At 37.6% G+C, this 26,680-nt stretch overlaps 1 protein-coding gene across 1 annotated transcript in view; it reads right to left on the bottom strand.

The window, feature by feature from the left end:
• LOC116883275 (contactin-associated protein-like 3) overlaps positions 1–26,680 on the bottom strand; it is a 164,739-nt gene that overhangs the window by 53,052 nt on the left and 85,007 nt on the right. Inside the window, 5 exon segments of the mRNA XM_032884263.1 lie at positions 1,584–1,845; positions 6,989–7,135; positions 7,918–8,102; positions 8,845–9,048; positions 16,268–16,415. Coding sequence (XP_032740154.1) covers positions 1,584–1,845; positions 6,989–7,135; positions 7,918–8,102; positions 8,845–9,048; positions 16,268–16,415 — 946 coding nt within the window.

Raw genomic sequence — 26,680 nt, 5'->3', positions numbered from 1 at the left:
CAAGTCTGAATGGACACATTACATTAATAGGTCTGACTTATTTACTTTAAAATATATTTTTAATTCTTTCATTTCTTTTTTAAGTGTGTGTGTGTGTGTGTGTGTGTGTGTGTGTGTGCTCCCTCTGTGTGGGTAGAGGCCAGAAGCTGGAGTTACAGTCAATTGTAAACCCTTTCTCATGAGTGTTGAGAAACAAACTCCAGACAGCTGGAGAAATAGCAAGAGCTCTTTATAGTTGAGCCATTTCTCCAGTCCACACCTATAATTTATACTAAAGAAAATCAGATTCAGTAGAATTCATAAACATTAAATTATAAATTATTAAGTGAATTAAGATATGGTTTATAGCATAGACTCTATTTTAAACTTGTTTTCATACGATCTTTTGCCAAGAACTACAGCGTTTTACATTCAGAGGCAAAATACCAACCTCACAAAGCTATGAGCTGTTAGTTGATTTAAGATATTTTATTAGTTTTAATTATAGTTACTGTGTAAATTAGAACTGCAGAAAAATACTCGCTCAGTGCTACCTGGCATCAAAAATACAACAAGAACCTAAAACAGCTGTCAACTTGACCAGCTTGAGAGATGCCCATGGTGATGCCCATGGTGATGTGAACCTCTTGTTATGTCTTTGGGGTCATTTCTGCAGAGGACTGACATGTAAGACACAGACTTTCTGTGAATGTGGGTGACACAGTTAGTGGGCTGAATGTGAACAGAGAAAGTCCACACGTTTGAGATCCGTTCTTGCTGAACGAGTGGTTCTGTTTCTTGGCTGCCCTCGCCTTTCCACATCAGGCTACTTATTATTTCACCTTTCAACATGGACTCAGTGTCAGCAACCTCCAGGAGGTTCTGTGTCCTCATGTCAGGGATTGTGGACACTTTCAGTTTCTTAGACAGAAGAGGTACCGGCTTTCTGCTTCTCCAGGGTATATAAGGCATTTCTGGATCATGTAGCCTTCTATCATTTCAGTCATTCCAATAAATTTCTTTTTGTAATACATGCATATATTGGTTCTGTTCCACTAGAGAGCTCTGAGTAACACACAGGCTGACTGGGGAAGTGAATCAAACACCAATCAGTAAAAGAACAAAACTTCTTGGACTTTGATGGCACCTTTCAAGACAAAGTGATGGTAAGCCATCATCTACTGTGTTACAGAACATCTCCCCGCCAAAATAAAAATGCACAAAACAAGAGAAGAAGTTAAGAAGCAAGAAGAAAAGTGAATATCTTTATGTTTTGCCTAATTAATGGAGTTCCCCTGTATTTCTTCTGGATGGAGGTTGGGTTAGTCAGAAAACAGCCTAAGGATATTACATACATCTTTAGGTATATTGAGGTTTTATCTGCAGAAATGTGCATTTTTTATTTTTGCATTATTTTATTTTGGGTCAAAAGATTACTATTGGCTGCATATCACACATGTAAATAGTCTTGAGTAGTTTGAAGAGGAGAGGACAAACCCATGTCTTCAAAAAGAAACATCAAATATCTATTTCATCCTTTACTGATCCTACAGAATGACTCTGAGTTCTCTTGGCTGTCTGTGGGGTTTAGGGATGCACAGTACCTGTTGTGATGTTCTGCAAGGGTTGACCTGGCTCAGAGAAGCTCAGTCTGAGTTTTCCATTCATAAGAAACAGGACCAAACTTCCTGAACCATGCTCTGGTTGGCTAAAAAACACACGTCCTGCCTTGTTCCACGTTCGAAACTGAAAAGTAAGGGACATTTTATCTTCCCTTAAACTGCCTGGCAAAGCCAGGTAACTCCCAGAACTCTGAAAAGTCACTGGAACTGTCTGTGGCTGTGGGCACGTGAAGGACACATTTCCCTACAAATAAAACAAAAGCGAAGGTGAAGAGTCTTGTCATAGTGATTCTGCCCCATTAAAGATAGAGTTGGTAAAGACGTACACAGATTCTTTTCTTAGCACTTGTTGGGGTGGGGGTGGTGAAATTCTTCACTTTCTAGTTGTCAGGATTGCAAAGGCATTCGATATGTGCTAAGTCAGCAAGAGTGTGTTCTGTTGTTATTTTTTCCCCAGTCTCTTTGCTAGGCTTGAGGGTCTAACAAGGAACAGGACATCTCACTCAGGCTATCTTTCTAAGTAGCATTTGTTCTTTAAAGTGTGTTCCTCCAAATCTCTCCTTTACCAGTTCCACAACTTCACTGGTCCTGCCACTAACCAAAGGGCTCATTAAGTCTTTAACAACATGTATTGGAAATTTCTGTACTTTTTTTTTTTTTTTTTTTTTTAGTGTTTGGAGATTTTCTGATGATTTGCACATGCACCGGGATATTTCTGGGATCTCTGCTCTTTCTACTCTGTTCCTATCCAACCATGTGCTGATTCTGACACAGTAGCTTTTTAGAATCTTGCAATATCTAGCCAGCATGGGCCACATTTTTGTTCTTCTTGTATATTTGCTTTTGGTTTTAATTTTAGGTAGAAAAAAAAAGATACTGCTTTGGTATTTACTCATACAATGAATTTCAGTTCCAGAATTAAAAAAAAAATACTCCCACAGTTCTGATTCTTAGTGGAGTCATCTTTGAATTGTTTCTACCAATAGACTAAATATGACTTTAGAGAAAAAGTGTTACTAATATAAGATAGATAAACTAGGGTTAGAATAGCAGTTTGAACATGCCCAGCAGTTGAGTTGTTAGCAGACAGCTAAAATCCTCGACCAGACCAATTAAATCCTAATTTCCAGAGGTATATTTAGGACGTGGTTTCATTAATTAAAGGCAAGATCCAAAACTTAAAATCCTTTTACAGACAGAATTACATATAAAAAAGCTTGTCCTAATGTGACTAATAATGGATGAGTTTTCATTTTAAAATATCGCCTAGTGTATATTATAATTACTGTAATTGTTCATATGCATAACTATGAGAAAATTCATTTTTAGTTTTTTTGTTTTTTAATCCTGCTGTAGGATGGTGAGATGACTCAGTGATTAAAGGCATTTATCAACAAGCACAGTTATCTGTGTTCAATCTGTGGGACATGGGGAAGAGAATCAATTCCTTCAAGTTGTACACACACACACACACACACACACACACACACACTCACACACACACAGTAAATATAGTATACTTTACAATTCTGTTATCAAAAAAATTATTGTTAGAAAATATTTGCTATAATGAATTAAATGTGATAAGATTAAAAGAGGCACTTTTCATGGTATAAATTTAATCATTTGATTCTTAAATTTTAAATTAGTTGCAGGTATCTTGATTGCATGAATTGAGTTTGAAATGATTGCAGCCACCTTGATTTTAACAGTTATGTTTCCTGAGTAGCCCTGAATCACTCCCAGCAAACTATATATACACAAAGCTATTACAGTAGTACATACTGCTGTATACAGAGCTGTTCAGCACAACATTGATGTTCAGAATGTGCCTGTTTCCTTGGTACTACATTAATATTAATAAAGTATATCCTGACAGGGATAAGAGCCCTCTGTTCTAACCAGTGTATGTTCCTCTCTTTCTGACTCAGGTTTCACTTGAGTCTCACCCCTACCCATAACCATGTTTGTGTAAATATGTATCACAATAAATTGTCAAGTCCAGGATCTGCCCACTTATTTTTCTTTGACTTCATAGAACCATGGTTTTGATTCACATTCACTGGATCCTAATTGTGGCGGACACACAATTGGGGTGTGTTAGTCTCATTGTTCAACTGGATAGCTAGCTGTCTTCTATAACAAATATGATCATTCGATAAATGATAACCCATTGAATAAATTCTAGTAACTAATTTTTCCAAATTGTGAAGTGTTTTTCTTTTTAAATATTGAAGTAACTGCCTTTCTATTTCATAATGAATACATGAGAATTGTATGATTCTCAGAATAGAATTCTTATATCTAACATTTATAGTCTCTTGTGCAACTTGTAAAGAACTCTCTTTTTGTCTGTTTTCTTGTGAAACTCATATCTCTCGACACAATATATTTAATAATTCACTATTTTCTCAGTGATATTCAGGACTGATGAAATATTAAGATAATTGTAATTTTCCTGATTGCCTATAATCAATAATACTATCAATAAATCCATCAGAAGTTCAGAATAATAGAACATTTTCATAGAAATGGTGTTTATTTTCCCTGTTTCTTTTTTTCAGCCCATTTCCTTTGGCGAAAATATTTTAGGATAGGATAGAGAGGTTAGGATATAAAAGAGATTGTTCTTTTCACCACAAATTAGAAAATGAAAGATGGATTTAGGTTCACCAAGTGTTACATGAGGAATCTTGACATGGATGCCCATTGGCCAAATATTTCATTGTGGGTAGTTTCTGAGAACAGTATTTCCGGGGAAGCTAACATCACTAATTCGTTGTCTTTTTTTCTCCCTTCATTCAGGAAAAACTTTATATTTTAGTTTGTCCTGGACAGGAACTTTAGGTAGATGAGAGATCCATTTACCTCCATCTATCTATCTGTCTGTCTGTCTGTCTATCTATCTATCTATCTATCTATCTATCTATCTATCTATCTATCTATCTACCATCTATTATGTTTATAGTGTTGTTGCATATATAGATGTCAGAGGCCAATACTGTCTTTCTTAATTGTTCTCTACTGAATTTTTTTAAAGATATGGTTCTTTAACTGAACCTAAGACTCACAAGTAAGCGTAGACTGGTCTTGTCATTAAACCCCTACCTTCCCAACTCTGGGATTATAGATAAGCAGTACTGCGCCCAACTTTTTACATGTGTACTGATCAAATTTGGGTTCTCACACCTCTGTGGCAAATATCACTACTAACTGAGACATCTACCAGCCTCTTTATTTACTTATAATTTTTGTTTACTTATTTTACTATTTAGTCATGCATGTACATCTGGGCAAATATGTGCCATGGTGGCATGTGTGTAGAAGTCAGGGGACAACCTGAAGGAGTTAGCTCACTCTTATCATACGGGTTTCAAGATCAAACTCATGTTTGTGTAGCAAGGTCTTTATCAGCTGAGCCATTTTGCTGGCCCTTTGGTTACTTTTAATCTTGTCCCATGTATCTACCATCTGTTGAGCCTTATCAATCTTTCCTTGTTTTGTTATTCATTCATTTTCCCCTACTATATAACCTTTCATGCATCTCAAAGGTGTTTGTCATTTGGGTTACCTCAGTGCATTGCCAGTGGTATTCATAGTAAGTTTCAGGCTTATCTTTTTATTTATTTTCCCCATTCACATTGGAAGTTTCTAATTCTTATCATATACTCTCCCAAATGATATATTTATCTTGTGGCCTGTTGACCTACAGCCAGAGATATCTTCAGAGTTTCATCCTATAACCCATATACCAATGCATAGTGGCATGTAACAGGATATAAAGTACTTAAAACGTACAGTGTAGTTTTACTATTTGTTGATACTAAGCAAGAGCCTTACCTATAATTTGAAAATTTTTAAAATTTAAAACATGTAAAGAAGCTTATTAACTTGGTATGTGGAAGCATTTCCAGTTGATTAGGGAATAGGCCACTAGGGATTTTCATTACAATAAATTGGGCTCCTAAGAATAAAAATTCCCCAAACTCAGAAGACGAGCGAATTCTGGTCTACATGCAAAAATAGGATATTTTAATTCATATTAAAATGGAACAATTGAGTTTCATGAAGCAAATATTCTCCTAATTATTTTTCTCTTTTCCTTTCTGTTTAAAGATTCATTTTATTTATTCATGTGTATATATTTGTGCCTATATGTATGTTTGTGCACATGAGAATAGGTGCCTTTGGAAGCAAGAAGCATTAATCTTTTGGTGTTGGAGTTACAAGTGCCTGGCTCTAAGCCATCCAACATGGGTGCTGGGGACAAAGCTTGGGTCTTCTGCAAGAGCAGAATGTGATACTAACCACTGAGAAATCTCTCCAGCCCCACTTTCTAAATTTTACACATGTTAAAATTGTTATATTACATTTGAAAAATAGGAGCTGATTTTAAAAAGTATTGTGTTAAACAAAGCCCTAAAAAGAATCAGTCTTGGCTGGGGATTTAGCTCAGTGGTAGAGCACTTGCCTAGCAAGCGCAAGGCCCTGGGTTCAGTCCTCAGCTCCGGAAAAAAAATAAAAAATAAAAAGAATCAGTCTCCCCGTATTGGCTCCTTTTATGTCAACAAGGTAGAGACATCTAGGAGAAGGGAGCCTCAGTTGAGAAAATGCCTCTGTGAGACTGGACTGCAGCCAACTGTGTAGAGCATTTTCTTAACTAGTGATTGATGTGGGAAGAGCTCAGACCCTTGTGCATGGAGCTACCCTTGGGCTGGTAGTCCTGGATTCTATAAAAAATCAGGCCAAGCAAGCCAATACTCAACACCCATCCATCAACATCATCTTCTACCTCTAGGTTCCTACCCTGACTTCCTTTGATGATAAACAGTGATACTGAAGTGAAGCCAAGTAAACCTTTGTTCATGGTGTTTCATTACAGGCAACAGAATTCCTAACTATAACTTTCTCCCTCTCCTTTCTCCCACTCCCTCCTCCTTTCCTTCTCCCTCTCTCCCTCTCTCTCTCTCTCTGTCTCCCCTTCTCTCCCTCCCTGCCCCCTCTCATTCATGTACACATATGCACAGGTGCAGTCATCAGGAATGCATGTGGATGCCAAAAGCCAGTGTTATAATTTCTTCCTCAATCACGTTTCCACCTTACTTTTTGAGCCAGGGTCTGTGACTGAACCTGGACATAGCCATTTTGACTAGCCTCCTGGGCTGTGAGCCCCTGAATAAACTTGTCTCCATACCCCGATGCTAGAGTTATAGGCATGAACAACAACACTCAACTTTTGCCTGGGTGCTAGGAGTCTGAACTCTGATCCTCAACATTTGCACAGCAGACTTTACCCAATGAGCAATCTCCCCAGCTAAGAACAATTCTTAAGCGCAAAAAAAATGGTAACAATTCCTTTTATCTTCTTCCTTTTTATAATCTCTTACCTTAATTAGGATTTGTGGTTCATGTTTCTTGGCTAATTTAATAATATTGACTCCATTGTAATAAACATTTTCTAAACATCCATGAAAATTTTTATGTGGGGAAGTCAGCAAATGTCCTCCAGGCATCAGAATTTCTCCAAAGCTGATCTTAGAAAGAAAAACAGGAAATAAATAACATTGTTTAGCAATTTTGTGATGATCTTTTAAATCAGTTTTGATGAACAGATGTTGTCCTTATGAATCTATTTGTCTCACCATAGATTTTCTTGTTTGCTTATCTTACATAACGTATCCTGTTATCATGATGTGTCTTGACATCCTAATTTCTGATTACATTTGCATGTAAACTTAAAGAAGTGACCTTTTCCCACCTAGGAAATAATTGGGGCTTGGTGAACTTAATGGTCAGTTTCTTAGGAGTTCACTGTGTAGATTGGGCTGGCTTTGAACTTGCAGAGATATGACAGCCTCTGCTTTCGAAGACTTTGGATTACAGATTGCAACACTCCAATCTAGCTTGAATCAGTAATTTTTTAAATGTAAGACTTGGCCTAACGTCCATAAAATACAGTCACTGCACTGAGCACTCTCTTGCCATGATAAGTAAGTGGAGGTAATCAAAGTCCATATATGGTATAGGACTAGGTCTTATAGGGACAAACCATTTGTCCCTGATAGATATTGCAGCTTTCCTGGTGTGTTACGACTCTTCCAACATTGCCTTTCAAAGAACTGGAAAGATTCACGTTATTTAACAGTGTGATTTAGATACCTATTAGAGAAAATTGCACAAAAAAAAACCTTTTAAAAGCTAAGAGATTGTTTATGTATAAGGATTTGTCTCTCTGAATTACTACAAAGTAGCATTTCTGTATAAGATTCATATTTCCAGATTATAATTTTAGCTAAATTACACAATGTCTAACAACCTCAAAATCAAGATCCAAGTAATTGGATTCCTTGTTCACATGGACATGATGTGTGTATTTGTCCAGGGTGAAGTTCACATGGTAATTGAGGATCTCAATGAGCACAGAGTGCCAGTGCCAGTCATCCAGAAGGCTGCCTAGGGTGAAGTTCATGATAGAATTAACAGGGGGCAGGTTTCCATTGCCTTAAAAAGGAAAAACAAAACACTGAGTTAGTTCTTTAAAAATCACACTTCCCTTTTGAAAAATCAGCACTTAAATTTATATCCATCCTTCCATCCTAAGCAAGGACCATCTGACTTTCTCTTCCTTTTGGACATAAAATCTTAACATGCATTGTGACTTGTTTAACTTTAATTATTTGCATGTGTCTGCATCTGTGTGGGTGTATGTATATGTGTGAATGGACTTGGAGGACAGAAGGGGAATTTGGATCCCCTGGAATTATAAGCAGTTGCAAGCTATAAACCAAAAAAAAAACCAAACAAACAAACAAAAAAAACAAAAACAAAAACAAAAAAACAAACAAAAAAAAAACCAAAAAACCAAAACAAAAAAACCCCATCTCTCCAACCTGATGATTTATTTATTATTTTATTATTTATGGCATTCAGATTTTTCTTTGCTGAAACCTCATCATCAAGACTATCTGAGGTTTATGTACACCTTATAATGGAGATACATATATTACATATATACTATATGCAGTTATTAGCAGTTCTATAAAACGTGCATTTACTCTTCCCTGTGATGTTTTTACTGTGTATTCATCATTCCAGAATAATTATAGCAATGCTTCCTTTAACTCTCAAAGGCATTCTGGATTAATGATAAGCTATATGGTTCCTTTACCTAGCTGAAAAGGTCAAGTAGCAGCAGATGTATTTCCATCTGAACAGATTGTTTAATTATAAGTATTTTTTTTACCTGAACTAAGATACACAACAAGCTTTCCCTTGATTAATTCCAAAACAACGTGATTCCCGTGTCGTCCTTTTCCATGGAATATAATCCCACTGTTCTGCATGGCTTTAAATTTCAAAGAAATAATCTCTCTTATTGGTCTTATGGCACCTTTATCAAATTTGTAGAGCAGAGAACTTCGTCCATCAAAATAAACCACTTCAGATTCTAGGAAAGAGGATATTGATAAACAATAATACTGAAACATGCTGTTTTCAAAACTTAAAAAAGGAGAAAAAGAAGGAATTGTCTTTGGAAAAAAATCTATTTGTTCAGTAAATAAATTGCACAAAAACCACAATAAAATATAAAGCTACTTAGAGCTATATTCAAGCCAAGATGACATTCATTTATCCTACTGATTTCTTTAATGTATCACTTAAAACAGTAATATATAGCTATCAATTTCATCCAAAATATGCCAAATAAATGTGATTAATCATGCAATTAATTTATTTTATGTAGCCATTATTTGAAAAATTAGAAATCAAAATTTCTCACATTGGATTAGTATACTTTTGTGAAATTAGCATATCAAGTACATAATGAATACATCTCACTGTACATGTAAACTAAGCAATTACTCTATGTTATGCAGTTAATTTTACATGCATGATTAAGATGCAGAACGCTTGTCAAATTCAAATGACATAATTTGTGATTATAAGACAGTAATAAGCCAAAGGAAACACTAAAACAACTGAGCAAAGATCTTCACATTTTAGCAACTTCATTATCTCTATTTTCCTTTGTCTCCAGAAAGAGTTAGAGGTTTTATTTTACTTCTTTTAACTTTACTAACAAAAAGTTTCATTCCTGAATATGCCTTGTCATCTCAACATGTTGCTTTGTGCAATTTGTCTCATTCTCACCATGACTACTGTTCCTTTGCAACAATGTAATCTCTTCCAAGGAGACTACATTGATACAATGATAAGGATATCAGTGAATACTTTTGTTCAGACAAAATATAATAGACAAAACAAAACCAAAAGACTTTTTTTTAGGGAAAAATGCTTTGAGCAACAATCTTTGAAACTTGTTCTTTTAGTAACAAAAATTATTACATCTCAAAATTTAATGACATATTCTTAGCTCATAATGTGTATGCTACTGAAAATGAATTAACAAATAAAAATCTCAAGCTTAACAGTAAATAATACTCTATTCTGTGAAATAAACACATGATAACATGTAGCAGAGCAAACAAAAATCATGTTTGGGATAGAGAAAGAATTAACTTGGCAACAATTCACTTTCACATCTCTCAGAAGTGATCATCCCACCTAAGGAACAAGCTTTGAAGTCTAAGAATCAGAAGAAATCAAAGAGTTGATTGTTTCCTCACTTATCCACCGGAGTCATTGTGATGGTTCGTATATGCTGGCACTATTAGAAGGTTAGGGTTATTCCCTGTTGGAATAGGTATGGCCTTGTTGGAGTAGGTGTGTTACTGTGGTGTGGGCTAATCCTAATCCTAGCTTCAGATGAAGATGTAGAATTCTCAGCTCTGCCTGCAACATGCTTGCTTGGATGCTGCCATGTTCCCACCTTGATGATAATGCACTGACCCTCTTAACCTGCAAGAAAGCCCCAATTAAATGTTGTCCTTACAAGAGTTGCCTTGGTCATGGTGTCTGTTCACAGCAGTAAAGCCCTAACTAAGACAGTCATATATTTAAAAGTTCAAAACTCTTATAAGTGCAAAGAAGAGTGTTTATGGCTATAATCAATTATAAACATACATAAGTAATCCACCACAACATATTTTTGTACTAAAGCACTAAAACAATAGTATTCAGCAATGTATTTCTTAAAGTATTTCACAAGAAACATTTAAGAAATAATAGTGCATCACTATTAGATCAATGATTTTGAAAGATGATGACACATGGGACTGAAGAGACGGCTCAGTGCAGTAAATGTAAGGAACATACAAGCAAAAGTACCTGAGTTTGGATCCCAGATCCTATGCAAAAGGCTATGCATGTGTCCCAACACATGCGAACAATCCTATCACTAGGAAGGCAGATGAGAGAATCCCTGAGGTTTGTTGGCTACCAAGTCTATCCTTGATGTCAGTCTCTGGCCTCTAAATGCACTCTCTGTCTTCCTATGTTTTGTCTCTGCCCCTCCCATTTCTCTCTCTTACACACACACACACACACACACACACACACACACACAACAATAATAATAAATTTAATTTTTGCTATGTAAGAGAGCATCAATTTTCAACTTCCATGGTTATACCTGACTAACCTGAGGCTGAGATTTACAAGTGTCTGTACTTACATGGCTTCTTGTAAGATGCTGGCCATCTTCTTCCCAGGCTTTCTCCAATCAATCCCTATTGACCTGGATCTTATTCAGAAGAATGCCTATCTCATTTTCTCATGTTAGAAGACAGAGAGTTTAGAGGTGATATTTGAAGATTACTAGTGCAATTATTATATCACTGTACTTCTCCCAAGAACACCAGAAAAGAAAAGCTAATAGCATATATGTTTAAAGGTTTTTAAGTATTCATTCATCTAAGACAAAGGACTTTGTCACAGACAGATTTCATGTGTTTAGGAAGAACTGTGTCAGAAGTAACCTCACCAACATCCTTGTTATATCTTCATTCAAGCAACAGTCACCAGACACTCACCATGTGCTGAGTGAAATGGAACATAACACGGAAGGCAATGGATTGGGAAACTCACTATAGAAAGTAGGGCTGAGATACTGAAACATGACCCTGCTGCACGTACAGTATGATGTAATGGCGTACATGCATTTAGATGGTGTGACACTAGTGTAAATGGGTATTTGGTTTAAGAGTGCATAAGTAAAAGAGCTACAACCCTCAGCCTCTTCCAAGACATGAACTCTCTGAGAAGTCAAAGTAGAAACGATTTGCTTCCTTGAGTTGTTTCTTTTTTTTTTCATTTTTATTTTTTTATTTTTTTTATTAGATATATTTCTTTACTTACATTTCAAATGTTATTCCCTTTTCCGGTTTCCTGTCCATAAACCCCCATCTCCTCCCCTCCCCCATACAGGTATTCTCCCCATACATCCCCTTACTGCTCCCCCCCATATTCCCCTGCACTGGGGGTCCAACCTTTGGCAGGACCAAGAGCTTCCCCTGGTGCCCCAACAAGGCTATTCTCTGCTACATATGCAGTTGGATCCCTGGGTCAGTCCATGTATAGTCTTTCAGTAGTGGTTTGGTCCCTGGAAGTACTGGTTGGTTGACAGTGTTGTTCTTATGGGGTTGCAAGCTCCTTCAACTCTTTCAATACTTCCTCTAATTCCCCCCCCCAAGGGAGTCCTGTTCTCAGTTCAGTGGTTTGCTGCTAGCATTGACCTCTGTATTGGACATGCTCTGGATGTATCTCTCAGGAGAGATCTATATCCGGTCCCTTTCAGCGTGCATTTTTTAGCTTCATCTATCCTATCTAGTTTTGGTGGCTGTATATATATGGGTCACATGTGGGGCAGGCTGTGAATGGTCGTTCCTTGAGTTGCTGCTCTAAACTTTGCTTCCAAATCTCCTCCTATGGATATTTTCCCCTTTTAAGAAGGAGTGGGAACATCCGCATTTTGTTCATCCTTCTTCTTGAGCTTCCTGTGGTCTGTGGATTGCATATTGGGTAATTCGAGCTTTTTGGCTAATATCCACTTATCAATTGGTTTCCATAGCTGAAGCAGCTTCATGTAGGCTAATAGATGCCTTAGATTCTGTCATATGGACTGATTCGATATGTATTTAAAAATTAGGAGCAGGTTTGAGTCAATGAGTTGAGAGAGACAGAATAAAATAGAAATGAGTGGTAATTTAGAAAAGAGGAGGATAACAATTATCCTTTGGGCATTGACTCTAAGAGTTCACAGGCCAGGGAGGAAAGTTGCTCGATGGAGGGTGAACCAGTGTGGAACTCCTCAAATTCTGATATAAGAAGAGGGATTCAGAAGTGTGGCAAGAGTATAAGTGCCATTGAAAACATGTAGACATGGATAGAAAGCAGAGGGAGCTAGCAAACAAGATAAAAGGATTAGGAAAAACGTGGATAAATGCTAACTTTTACAAAATGTCAGGCATGAAGTACACAAAGGTACCTATAAAGTAGAGAACTGTTTTGTTGTGCAGGTTGGAAGCCACAATTCAGCTTACTATCCCAATCCCAAACCCAATTTGAAAACGAACACCCAGAAAATGGTTCTGCTAAGCCAGGAATCTAGAAGAACCCATAAATTGAATGAGAATGTTGGTGAGCATACTATTATTAATGGAATGTAAAAAATTAGATAAAACTGCAAAAAGACATTGCCACTAGGTGATATAATAAGCAAAGTTCTCAGACAAAAACAGGGTGCTTAATTAAAACTCAAAAAATCATTCCTGTTAACACAGACCCTAAGGTTTATACTGTTAAATAAAATTAATGTACTTGAACAATGATTATAAGTAAATAATGGATAATTTAGTGACTTTTTCTGCAGAAGGTTCTTTGAGTTGGCTGTTACTGGTAAAATTATATTCACTAGTGGTAATTTGTGAACTATCTGCACTTAAAAATTTTGCTAGTAGCAACTTTTATCCTATAACTTGTATTGCAGAAGCTGACAGTGCCTATAAATTCAATGACAGCTTCACATAGTCCACGGACGGGCCCTTCTCAGGTCGAGGTACACAGCTTTGATGCCTCTGGTATCGATCTCGAGCCCAAGGAATGAGAGAAATGGCTTTTTAGGAAGGAAAAGTCCCATCAAAGAGCATGCTCTGCTTTGAAGTCAGTACAACTGAAGTTGTTTCAGAGTAATAGGAAGACAAAATAATTTCATAGCATCAAAGAGAGATTGTAAATATCAGACATCACAGCTACCACAACAATGGGCACAGTTAGAGATTCAAGACGATGCCTTGGTGAAAGAAAATGACCAATGGGAGGAGGAAAAGGAAGTGGGTGGTAAGGCACCACCGTTACATTTAATACTTCATAGAAATACTAACAGTAGAAATGTCCAGAATTAGGAAGTTAATGGGATTGTATAGGGAGAGGTTTAGTAATAAAACAGAGATATAATATACTTTGTGAATGGTAGTTTATTAATATGTCTCAGAAATTAACACTTTACATGATGGAAGCAGAAATCAGCAGAGAATGGGAGTGAGCACCTGTGAGTGAGAATTAGGTACAGCCTGGTACGTCCTAAATGGGCTAAGATACTCCCAGTCAGTCTATTCTTTGCTTCTTCTATGGTTCCACATGTTCATATTTCACTTTTCAAAACCATTTAATTCATTTAATCTTTTATTTTTGAGACAGGGTCCTATGTAGCTTAGGGTAACCTCAAACTCACTATGTAACTGAGAATGGCATTGATTTCTGATCTTTCTGCCTCTACTTCCCAAGTGCTGGGATTACATGCACGTGACACTGTGACTTGTACTAGAGATAGAACACAAGGACTCAGGTATGTTAGGCAAGCACTCTGCCCATTAGGTGACATCCACAGCCCATTAAAAAATGAAGTAAAGCATGGAGAAAGAATACTTGCATTGGGTGAGGAATGGATGAGAGATGTTTCCAAATCAATGCTCCCCTTGAACAAAGGAAGCCTGGATATTTCCCTGGGGAATTCTGTACGTATTCATATAGGAAAGTACATTAATACTAGGCACATTACCAGCATGCTCAGTTTACAGTCATATCTCAAGAAGGAAAAGTTGGCAGTCTTAGGCATGCTTAGTTCAAGGTTATATAATTCATGTTTAAATGTTAAAGTGGGGAACAAGAGCTTGTGGATGTGCTCAACGGGCATTGTGAAAATGACAGGAAGACTTTGGACCTACTCAGATGTGTCATAAAGATGGTGGCATACAAGTATACTTCCAGATATGCTTAGCTGGTTCATATAATTGCAGATGGAAACACGTTTCAGCATGTTTGGCTTCTGCCAAAAAGATAGTGGACAGGAAAACCTATGGGTTTGCTCAGATTTTACCCCCAAACCTTACCATTTTCTAACACACTGATTTGTTAAGATGCGCAAATATCTTTTTTCCCTCTGGATGCACTAACGTCATCCAATGGTAGAAAACTAACTCTGTGAAGTTATATTAATATCTCTGTGCATATTTTAAATTTTGTTTCATTTTATCAATAATTTAAAACATGCCTATGATGTTAAGAAATACTACAATTGTGTTCAAGATCATCAGGTAACAAACAAATCTTGATTCACGTCAGTTCTGCTGCTTGATTTTTTTTTTCCCTCCATCTTTACTAACTTGGGTATTTCTTATTTACATTTCAATTGTTATTCCCTTTCCTGGTTTCCAGGCCAACATCCCCCTAACCTCTCCCCCTCCCCTTCTATATGAGTGTCCCCCTTCCTATCCTCCCCCCATTACTGCCCTCCCCCCAACAATCACGTTCACTGGGGGTTCAGTCTTGGCAGGACCAAGGGCTTCCCCTTCCACTGGTGCTCTTACTAGGCTATTCATTGCTACCTATACAGTTGGAACCCAGGGTCATGAATTCTTCATGTCTACACTATTTCTTTTTATTTTTATTACAGTTATAGAAGCTGTTGCAGAAATATAATTTCCCACCAAATGAAGATCAGAGGAAGTAAAGACTTCACAGTGACACTGATAGAGAAAAGTTGAGTTAGTACCATGATGTGGTGTTTTAGGTGCTGCATGCTAGAAGTTAGTTCCCAAACACTAGTGCTTCCATAGACCCACAGAAGCCTTTGAAAGTCAATGTCATCTGCTATTAGTTAGAATTTAACTGCTTTATTGAATGCCTACAATGCTAGAAGTATTTTATTAAACTCTTGGAATCTAAAAATAAATGAATTTTGGGTTGAGTCTACCTCTAAATTCCGTGTATGTGTGTGACATCTATGTGTTCATCTAGATGTTCATGCGGGTGGCTTTATGCATCCTGGTCAACACCAGGTGTGTTCCTTTATTGTCTGTCACCTCATTTAACTGAGATAGATTCTCTTCACTGACCTGGTGATTCATCTGTTGGCTAGATTGGCTGGTCAGTATGCTCCAGTGAGTTTCCCGTCTCTGTTCTTGGTCTCCAGCACTGGATTCACAGACATTCACTGCACACCTTACTTTTCTATGTGATACTGGGGCTCCAAACTTAAGCCCTCATTTTATATCAAACATTTTACCCACTAAGTAACCTTTAAATTTAACTATGAAAAAACAATTAAATCCTATATTGTCATAAGGAGTTAATAGAAGTCCTTTTATAAAACTCAGTTTTAGTTATACAACTATTAAAAAGGCTAGAGCAAGTAATTTTTAACTGACACTGGATTTTACAGCTCTCATACAGATGTTTATTTCACACAAAGAATAAATATCACTTACTGTATGAACACCCATATACTTCTATCCGCATTCCAATCCTGCCCTTGGGGTTCCAGGCTAAGGGGAGGAAGCGTAGGAACCTGGTGTGGAAGGAAGGCTGGAGACTATATTGCACCACACTGTCTGCATTTGTGTTTCCTGGAAATCCCTGGAAAGAACACAGAGGAAGGGTCAATATAACTTCAAGATCACCTTTATATTCCCTCTGCTCATATTAGTGGTGGCTTGTTTTAACTCTGTTTATATCCAAAAGGCTATCTTTCGAATAACTCTGCTCATGTTTAACACAGATATGGCAATTTTTCCGTGGTTCCTCAATTAGCTACTATTGTCTAATATTCTTTTGGTTTTAAGATACTCTAAATATCAGCGCCATTAAAACATTTACAAACATTTTAATGATGGTGGTTTATGACCACCATTGGCCTTGCTGTTCTGAAATTTTCATTTCATACATCCCTCCGCCATCATCTCCAAGCAATAAGGCTGTTCTTATAAAACTACATCATTAGGGAAATAAAGCACCACAGTAAGTAATGTCCAAGGATTTTTACCAAGAATCCTAGAGAGTGGCAATAGAGAGTTAATAGAGACCTAAGGCATTATTCTAGCCTTACTTCCTTAAGTTACAGGTGAGATGCTACTGTCTTTGGGAGAAAAAATATAGTATCATATAGGTCAGATAGGATTAGGTTACATTCAGGATCTTTCTATTTTTATAATCACAGCATTGATTCCATGTTATCATCCTGAATCCACTTCACATAAAATACAAGTGCAAGATTTCTACATTGCTAACACGATTACTGAAGTTTTCAGTGGGCCAATGTCCAGTGAGCTTCTGCGGGACATACACCACCATTATCTCTACCCAGGTCCTCCAGGAGGACTTTTTGCCCATTCTTATTGTCTGAACACTGTGAAAGACCAGACTGAGAAGAAAGAAGCTTGTTTATATTTTGCCTCATATTGAAGTGTGTGTGTGTGTGTGTGTGTGTGTGTGTGTGTGTGTGTGTGTGTGTGTAAAGCTATGGAGCTTGGATCTCGTTAGTTTGGATCTGGATACGGCATACTATCATATATATGTAGAAACATCATACTGAACCCATTAATATGTACAATTAATACATGTTAATATAGAAAAATTTAATAACGTGGGAGGAAAGGAGAGGCCATTTATCCTTAACACTTAAATTTATTTTAAATCACAATGACTAGTGCAGTAAATTGGTAAAAGTTCTGCTCACGGGCATTTGAAGAAAAGTAAAAACAAAGAAAAATCAGCCCTAAACCCTAAGCCTCTTTCTTACAGAAATATTCTGTTGTGTTTCCTTTCAAAATTCCATTTACTTGAGCTTTTTAGGAATGTATGAATTACACATGAAAAAAATCCAACAACAAATACAAGAAAATTGAAATTAACCCCTGCATTAACCATCAAATAAACCACTACAGATTAAAGCTGGATTTCAACAACAACAGAAACAACAGAAAGCCTACAAATTTATGGAAACTGGACAACTCTTTACTGAATGACTACTGGGTTAAGGTAAAAATAAAGAAATAAAAGGCTTCTGAGAATTCAATGAAAATAAATGAAGAACATGCCAAAACTTATGGGATACAATGAAAGTTATGCTAAAACAGAAGTTTATAGCTCTAGGTGCCTACATAAAAATTTTTGGAGAGATTTTACACTAGCAACTTAACAGCACACCTAAAAGGTCTAGAACAAAAAAACCAAAATGAAACAAAATAAAAGAAAGCTCACTGAAAATGAATAGATGGCTGAAAATAATCAAACTGATGGTTGAAATCAATAAAAAAGAAACAGAAAGAACAATAATGGGAATCAAGGAAACAAAGAGTTGGTTCTTTGAGAAAATCAATAAGATAGACAAACCCTTATCCAAACTAACTGAAAGACACAGAGAAAATATCCTCATTAACAAAATCAGAAACAAAAAGAGGGACATAACAGTAGACACCAAGAAAATCCAAAGAATCATAAGGTCATACTTTAAAAACCGTATCCACAAATTGGAAAATCTAAAAAAAATATAGATAATTTTCTTGATAGGTACCACTTACCAAAGCTCAATCAAGATCAAATAAATAAATAATTTCAACATACCTATAACTAAGGAAATAGACAGAGTCATTTTAATTCTCTCAACTAAAAGAAGCAAGAGCTAGATGGTTTTAACATAAAGTTCTACCAGACATTCAAAGAAGAGCAAATGCCAATATACATCAAATTATTCCACAAAATAGAAACACAAAGAACATTGCAAAATTCATCTTATGAGGTCACAGTCACCCTGAAACCCAAGCAACACAATGATTCAACAAAGTCCAACATCCCTCATGAACAAAATACTCATTAAAATACTTGAAAATTGAATCCAAGAACACTAAGAAAAGATCATCCACCATTATCAAGTAGACTTTATCCTAGAGATAGGGGATGATTCAGCACATGAAAATCAGTCAATGTAATCCACCATATAAACAAACTTAAGAAAAACCCATATGATCATTTCATTAGACGCTGAAAAAGCCTCTGACAAAATCTTACACCCCTTCATGACAAAAGTATTGGAGAGGTTAGAGTTAAAAGGGATACATCTAAACATTATAAAGATAATTGACAGCAAGTCGATAGCCAACATCAAATTAAATGGAAAGAAACTCAAAGCAAAACCACTAAAATCTGGAATAAGACAAGGCTGTCTACTCTCTCCATTTCTTTTGAATACAGTGATTGAAGGTCTAGCTGGAGCAATAAGACAGCTGAAGGAGAACAAGTGGATCCAAACTGGAAAGGAAGAAACCAAAATATCATTATTTTCAGGTAATATGATTGTGTGTGTGTGTGTGTGTGTGTGTGTGTGTGTGTGTGTGTGTGTGTGTGTGTGTATGCCTCAAAAACTCTACAAGGGAAAAATCCTACAGCTGATAAACACCTGAAATGGCTGGGTAGAAGATTAACTAAAGAAAATCAGTAGCTTTCCTATATACAAATGATCGAGAAGAAATAAGGGAAAATATACCTAGTATTTAAAGAAAGAAATTGAAGACGATATCATCAGAAGATGGAAATGTCCCCCATGCTTATGGGACAGTAGTATTATTATAGTAAAATGACCTTCCTACCAAAAGCATTCTACAAATTTAGTGCAATCCCTATCACAATTCCAACGTAAATTTTCACAGATATTAAAAAGGCAATTCTCAACTTCATATGGAAAAACAAACAACTCAAGATAGCTAAAATAATTATGTAGAAAAAGAAAACATTCAGAGATATCACAATCCCTGATATTAAGCTGTACTATATAGCTAATGCAATAAAAATACCGCATGATATTGGCATAACAACAGTGAGGTCGATTAATGGAGTACAATCAAATCCCAGATGTAAATCCATGCATTTATAAATAACTGATTTTTGATAAAGAAGTCAGAAATGCCCGATGGAACAAAAAAGTATTTATCCCCTTGCACAAAACTCAAGTACAAGTTGATTAAAGACCCCAACATAAAACCAGATACACTGTACCTATTAGAAAAGGAAGTGGGAATAGCCTTGAATCCATTTGCACAAGAGACAATTCTCCCTGAACAGAATCCCCAGCTAAGCCCAGCTACTAAGACCAACAATCAATAAATGGTACCTCATGAAATTGAAAAACTTCTGTAAGGCAAAGGATACTGTCAATGGAGACAAAGCAGTAGCCTACAGAATGGGGAACATTTCCACCAACTCCACATCCGACAGAGGGATAATATCCAACTATATAAAGAACTCCACATCAACAAACTAAATAATCCAATTTAAAAACGGAGTACAGATCTAAACAGAGAATCCTCAATAGTGGAAACTCAGATGGCCGAGAAACACTTAAAGAAATGATCAACATCCGTAGTCATAAGGGAAATGCAGATCAAACTACTTTGAAATTCCATTTTACACCTGTTGGAATGGCTAAGATAAAAAACAGATAACAGCTCATGGTGTAAGGGTGTAAAGCAAGGAGAACACTCATCTATTGCTGGTGGGAGAGCAAACTTGTAGAGCCACTGTGGAAATCAGTGTGGTGATTCCTTTAAAAAAAATTGGGAAGTTATCTACCTCAAGGACTTTCCATCCTACCACAAGGTCACTTGCTCAACCATATTCATTACATATTTACTCATAATAGCCAGTAACTAAAAACAACCTCAACTGAATAATGGATAAAGAAAATGTGGTACGGTTACATAATGGAGTATTTCTAGCTGTTTAAAACAATGATATCATAAAATTTTCAGACAAATGGATGGAACTAAAAAAAAAATCACCCTGAGTGATGTAAACTAGACCCACAAAGACAAACACACAGTATATACTACTCACTTACAATGGACATTAGTTATTAAATAAAGGTAATCATGTTACAATGCATAGACCCAGAGAGGCTAAATAACAAGGAGGACTCAAGGGGAGACTCACAGATTTTCCTGTGAATGGAAATGTAAGTGGACTGGAGGTGGGAGAACATGGGAACAGGAAGAATCAGGTTGGGGGAAGAGATTGGGAAGAGAGTATGGAAGAAATGACTGAAATTGGACTGGGCATTTGGGGGCAATGTGGGAACCTAGTACAGTGGGAACTCCCTGAAGTCTATGAGAAGAGTCCTAGTAATGGGAGATATGGAAACTGAACCAGCTATCTTCTTTAACCAGGCAAGGCTCCCAGCAGTAGAAATGGGACATCAATCCAGACACAATCCTTCAACCTATAATTTGTCCTTCCTGCAAGGTATGCTGGGGTAATTAATGGTGGTGCAGAATTTGTGGGAGTGGCCAACCAATGCCTAGTTCAACTCGAGGCCCACTCCACTGAAAGGAAGCCTATGCCTAACATTCGTTAACCAGGAACCTGAGGCTGGAATGCTCAGAGACCCAGGTAGTATAATATATGGCTGGAAAAAAGTAAATGAAATTATTTGTAATGATATTCTGCCATACTTACAGTCAGCAAGTAGCCCAGTTGTCATCAGAGAGGCATTATCTATCAACTGATAGGAGCAGATATAGAGACCTACAGCCAGACATTAGGCAGAGCCAGGTGAACCTCACTGAAGAAGTGGAGAAAGGATTCTAGGAGCCAGAGAGGTTGAGTACACCAGGAGAACACAATCTACAGAATCAATAGGCAGGGCTTGTAGGGTCTCACAAAGACTGAAGCAACAATCATGGACACTGTATGGGTCTGAGCTAGGTCCTCTACACAAACATTATGATTGTGTAGCTTGATGTTCTTGTGGGATTAGGGTGTTTCTGTTTTTATTTTAATTAATTAATTTTTTACATATCAAATGTTGCCCCTCCCTGCCCCCCTCCCAGAGTTCGTCACCCCATCCTCCCTTCACTTCTGAGAGGGTGCTCTTCCCCCACCCCCAGATTCCCTCTACTCTAGGGCATCAAGTCTCTACAGGATTAGGCATATCCTCTCCCAGTCATGTCAGACAAGGCAGTCCTTGTCTGTACATGTGTAGGCAGGGCCTCGACTATCCCATGTATGCTCTTTGGTTGGTAGCCTAGTTTCTTGGGGCTCCCAGGAGTCTGGGTTGGATGACACTGTTGGTCTTCCTGTGGGGTTGCCATCCCCTTTAGCTCCTTCAGTTCTTCCCTTAACTCTTCCCTAGGGGTCCCTGACCTCAGTCCAATGGTTGACTGTGAATATCTGCATCTGTCTCAGTCAGCTGCTGGTAGAGCCTCTCAGAGGACAGCCATGCTAGGCTCCTGTCTTCAGGCACAACATAGCATTGGTAATCGTGTCAGGGATGGGATGGGATGGATGCCAAGTTGGGCTGGTTACTGGACAGCTTTTCCTTCAGTCTTTGCTCTGCTTTTTGTCCCTATATTTCTTTTAGACAGGAACAATTCAGGGTCAAAAAGTTTGAAGGTAGGTTGGTGACATCATCTGTCTACTGAAGGAAGTCTCTTCAGGTTCTATCTCCCCACTGTTGGGCATTTTGACTAAGGTCACCCCCATTGAGTCTCTCACATCCCAGGTCTCTGAGACTTTCTAGAGGTTTCCCCAACCCCTACCCCCAGCAGCTGCATATTTCCACTCATTCTCCTGCCCCTCTGGGCTTCTCTCCTGTCTCCCCTATACCTGATCCCACCCTCTTTTCCCCTTCCCCTTTCCCTCCCCTCACCCACCCACATCACTCTCTCACTCTGCTTCCCACGATTATTTTGTTTCCCCTTCTATATTGGGATTGAAGCACCCTCACTTGGGCCTTCCTCCTTGTTAAACTTCTTATAGTCTGTGGGTTGTATCCTGGATATTCTGTACTCTTGGGGCTAATATCCACTTATCAAGCCATGTGTGTCCTTTTGAGTCTGGGTCAGCTCACTCAGGACATTTTCTAGTTCTATCCATTTGCCTTAATAGCTAAATAGTATTCCATTGTGTAAATGAACCACATTTTCTATATCCATTCTTTGGTTGATGGATATCTGGGCTGCTTCCAGTTTCTGGCTATTATAAATAATGCTGCTATGAACATAGTGGAGCATGTGACCTTGTAGTATGATGGAGAATCTTTGGGGTATATGCCCAGGAGTGGTATAGCTGGATATTCAGGTAGAATTATTTCCAATTTCTTTTGAGGGACTGCCAGGTTGACTTCCAGAGTTGTTGTACCAGTTTGCAATCCCACCAGCAATGAAGGAGCGTTCCTCTTTCTCCACATCCTTGTTAGCATGTGCTGTCACTTAAGTTTTTGATCTTAGCCATTCTGATTGGGGTAAGATGGAATCTCAGGGTTGCTTAGTTTGCATTTCCCTGATGATTAAGGGTGTTAAACATTTCTTACGGTGCTTCGTGGCCATTCAAGATTCCTCTTTTGAGAAGTCTCTGTTTAGCTCTGTAGCCCGTTTTTAAATTGGGTTTTGCTTGCTCTTGGGACCCTTTTCCTCCTGCTGTGTTTCCTCCTCCTCCAGCCATGATATGAGGCTTTGTGACTCGTCTTAGTCTATGTTATGTCATGTTTGGTTGCTATCCCCGGGAGAACCAGTTATCAAGGGTTGTCTTCTAATCCCCACAAAAGCAGCACAACACACATGTGCCTGCATTCATTACTCCCCAATAACAACCACAATAATATATAGATAAATAAGTCAAAACAGAAAGGAACACATCCCACCCAGACTATTCAACTGGGCATTCTAGATTCCCTTCCCTGAGTAAAATGGTTGTACCCTAGCACTGTCTTCAAACTTGGTGGCTTTTTCTGTTGCTTTCTACTGCAAACCTTTGTCTCCTCAATTCATAAAACTCATCTGGTAAAATCTAACTATAAAAGTTGGAATGAATATTAATAGGTATATTGATCATTCTGCCCTATCACCTGCCTGGCTGAAAGTGTTCAGGCTAAGTGTCTGCTGTGGTTCAGGCAGAGATTGGTAATATCCGGTGCTGTGGTTTAAATATCAAATGTACTCAGTAGGCTCATGCGTTTGAACACTTGGTCTCCAGTTGTGCTGTTTGGGAAAGTTGCGGGATCTTTAGGAGGTGGAGTCCTGCTGGAAGAAGTGATCACTAGAGAAAGATGTTGAGGTTTGGTGTTCCCCCTACTTCTTGGCTGCAGATGAAATATTACCAAGTGTTTTCCTGCTCCTGCTCCTGCCCCTGCCCCTGCCCCTGCCCCTGCCCCTGCCCCTGCCCCTGCTCCTGCTCCTGCTCCTTTCTTTTCCCATCTGTTGCCATGTCTCTCTCACCCCACCTACATCTCTCTAACTACCCATGATGGAATGATACCCTGGAAATGCAAATCAGAAAACACCCTCCCTTCCTTAAACTATTTTTTTTCAAATATTTGGTGGCTAATGCGTCTGGTTGCCGTTGTTGGTTCACTCATGGGGTAGCATCTGAATTCCACTACTTACATTTTCACCTCAGTCTAATACCTAGGACATCCAGCTAAGCCAGAAACAGCAGCTGTCGTGGGCATTTTGTCTCAAACATTAGAATTTAAACATTTAAATAAATATTGTCAGTGGCTGACAAGTTTCTAAATTTTTGATACATATAACACGTACCCCCCCACACACACACAAAAGGAAGCATAAGAAAGAGTTGTTCTATTGTCTTTATACACAAAACATTATTTTTCTCATATTTATTTTAAAATACAAACAGGAAAATACACTTCTGATTGTTGATTATGATATCACAGAGTAAAGGGATTTAGTTTCTTAGTTTTAATAGAACTAAAATAAATTGATTAGTGTTTGTAATTGGCTTTGTCACCTTGACACAGTTTGGAATCACCAGGGAAGGGGCTCTCAGTGAAGAAATTATCTAGATCAGGTTCACCTGTGGGTATGCCTGTGAGACATTTTCCTTGTTGGTTTAATTGAGGTGAGATACCCAACTTGAATGCAGGCAGCAGGTTTTCATGGGCTGGGTCCTGGACTGAATAAAAAGGAAAAAATAAACAGTGTGGGCATTCATGTGTTAGTTCATTGGCCTCTGCCTTTTTGTGGAAATGATGGGATGAGTAAAAGTTTTGCTGCCTTGACTTCCCCACAGTGATGAAACCTGGAATTGAGCCAAATAAACCTGAAATAGACTCATTCTCCCTTCAGTTGCTTTCAGGAAAACAAAACTAAGAGAGTATTTGAGGAATGTAAGGCATAAACTAATATGACTGGAGCATATTAACCATTGCTTAAAATTCAGAGATCTGAACACAAAATCAGACATCTACTATATATGTTTAAAATTCAGTCAAGGAGAACCCCCAGTGAAATAGATTGTTGGGGGGAGGGTGGCAATGGGGGGAGGATGGGGAGGGGAACACCCATAAAGAAGGGGAGGGGGAGGGGTTAGGGGGATGTTTGCCTGGAAACCGGGAAAGGGAATAACACTTGAAATGTATATAAGAAATACTCAAGTTAATAAAAAAAAAAATTCAGTCAAGGAACTAAGGTATCGCTCAATGTATAGAACTTGTCTAGCCTGAGCACAGCCTAGATTTGATCCCAGAACCGTAAGATAAATAAATAGACTATGTATGCTCATATATTTAAATGCTTGAGTATATTTAATTTTATTTTGTATAATATAGATGAAAATGTATTTAATTTTTATTTTGTATAACCATTGGGTTTTGAAGGCTCATATTTCAGTTTGATTGGATACTGTTTTGGTTTAATGACATACAAGTTTACAAGGCTATGCTTTGAAGAGAGAGAATCTATGCTAGTATTTACCGAGATGGCACTTAGAATTTATTAATAAAATAACCTTACCATAAAAGTACTTTTAAAAAGTAATGTTGTCTTCTATTAAGGTCGGAGTTTGTTTTGAGAGTTTCCATGACAGACTTTTTCTACAAATTTACAGAAATTTTTTTTTGTCTTGTTTTGTCAAGTCAGAAACAAAGGCTACAGAAGAATGGGGCTAGGTATGTTCTGTGAAAACACAGGTGTGAGCAATTCTGAAGAAACTTAAATCTTCATTTAGAGATAAGCAGTAGACAGGACACTCCAAGTGCAAGTTTAGAAATAATGGTTCCTTAAATTCTTTTCTGTTCTTCTTTAGACAGGTGACCTTGTTGGGATTCACCACCAATTTTTATATATAAAATAGAAAAATAAGAGCTACTTAAAGCCAGTTAATGTGTACAATGAACCCATATGATTAAAACAATTTCTTTATAACAATGTCACTGTGTGTGTGTGCATGCATGTGTGTGTACATGTGAATGAGTATATGTGTGTATATACATGTGAGTATATGCTCCTCTTTTTGAAGGACAAAAATGTCTCTAGATTTGATATGGGTTTTGTGGCTGAAGACATCACAACTGAGTTTTATCCAGGTATGAATTCGAACATTTTCAGATGACATGACCACCATGCCTAGAGTGTGTTCCTAATGCATAAGTGGCAGTTACAGAAATTTTTGACTTGGGGTCCACACACATTCTCTAAATGTTTCCAAATGACTTAGAAATTAATGAAGTTCTTGAGAAATTTCCAAACTCTCAATTTAATTTGTTTCTCAAGGTCACATTGATTGCCTCTAACTTCTCAGGCAGGGTAGACTCTCTATTTCATAGAAAAAATAAATTCACCAATATTCTTTTTTTTTTTTTTTAGGATTATATCTTTTTTTTTCTATTTTTTTTTATTAACTTGAATATTTCTTATATACATTTCGAATGTTATTCCCTTTCCCGGTTTCCGGGCAAACATCCCCCTCCCCCCTCCCCTTCCTTATGGGTGTTCCCCTCCCACCCCTCCCCCCATTGCTGCCCTCTCCCCAACAGTCTAGTTCACTAGGGGTTCAGTCTTAGCAGGACCCAGGGCTTCCCCTTCCACTGGTGCTCTTACTAGGATATTCATTGC

The sequence above is a fragment of the Rattus rattus genome, chromosome 14 (genome assembly GCF_011064425.1).
Source record: "Rattus rattus isolate New Zealand chromosome 14, Rrattus_CSIRO_v1, whole genome shotgun sequence".
Classification (NCBI taxonomy): domain Eukaryota; kingdom Metazoa; phylum Chordata; class Mammalia; order Rodentia; family Muridae; genus Rattus; species Rattus rattus.
The sequence above is the reverse complement of the archived record's forward strand: the minus strand, read 5'-3'. Positions and strand labels throughout refer to the sequence as shown.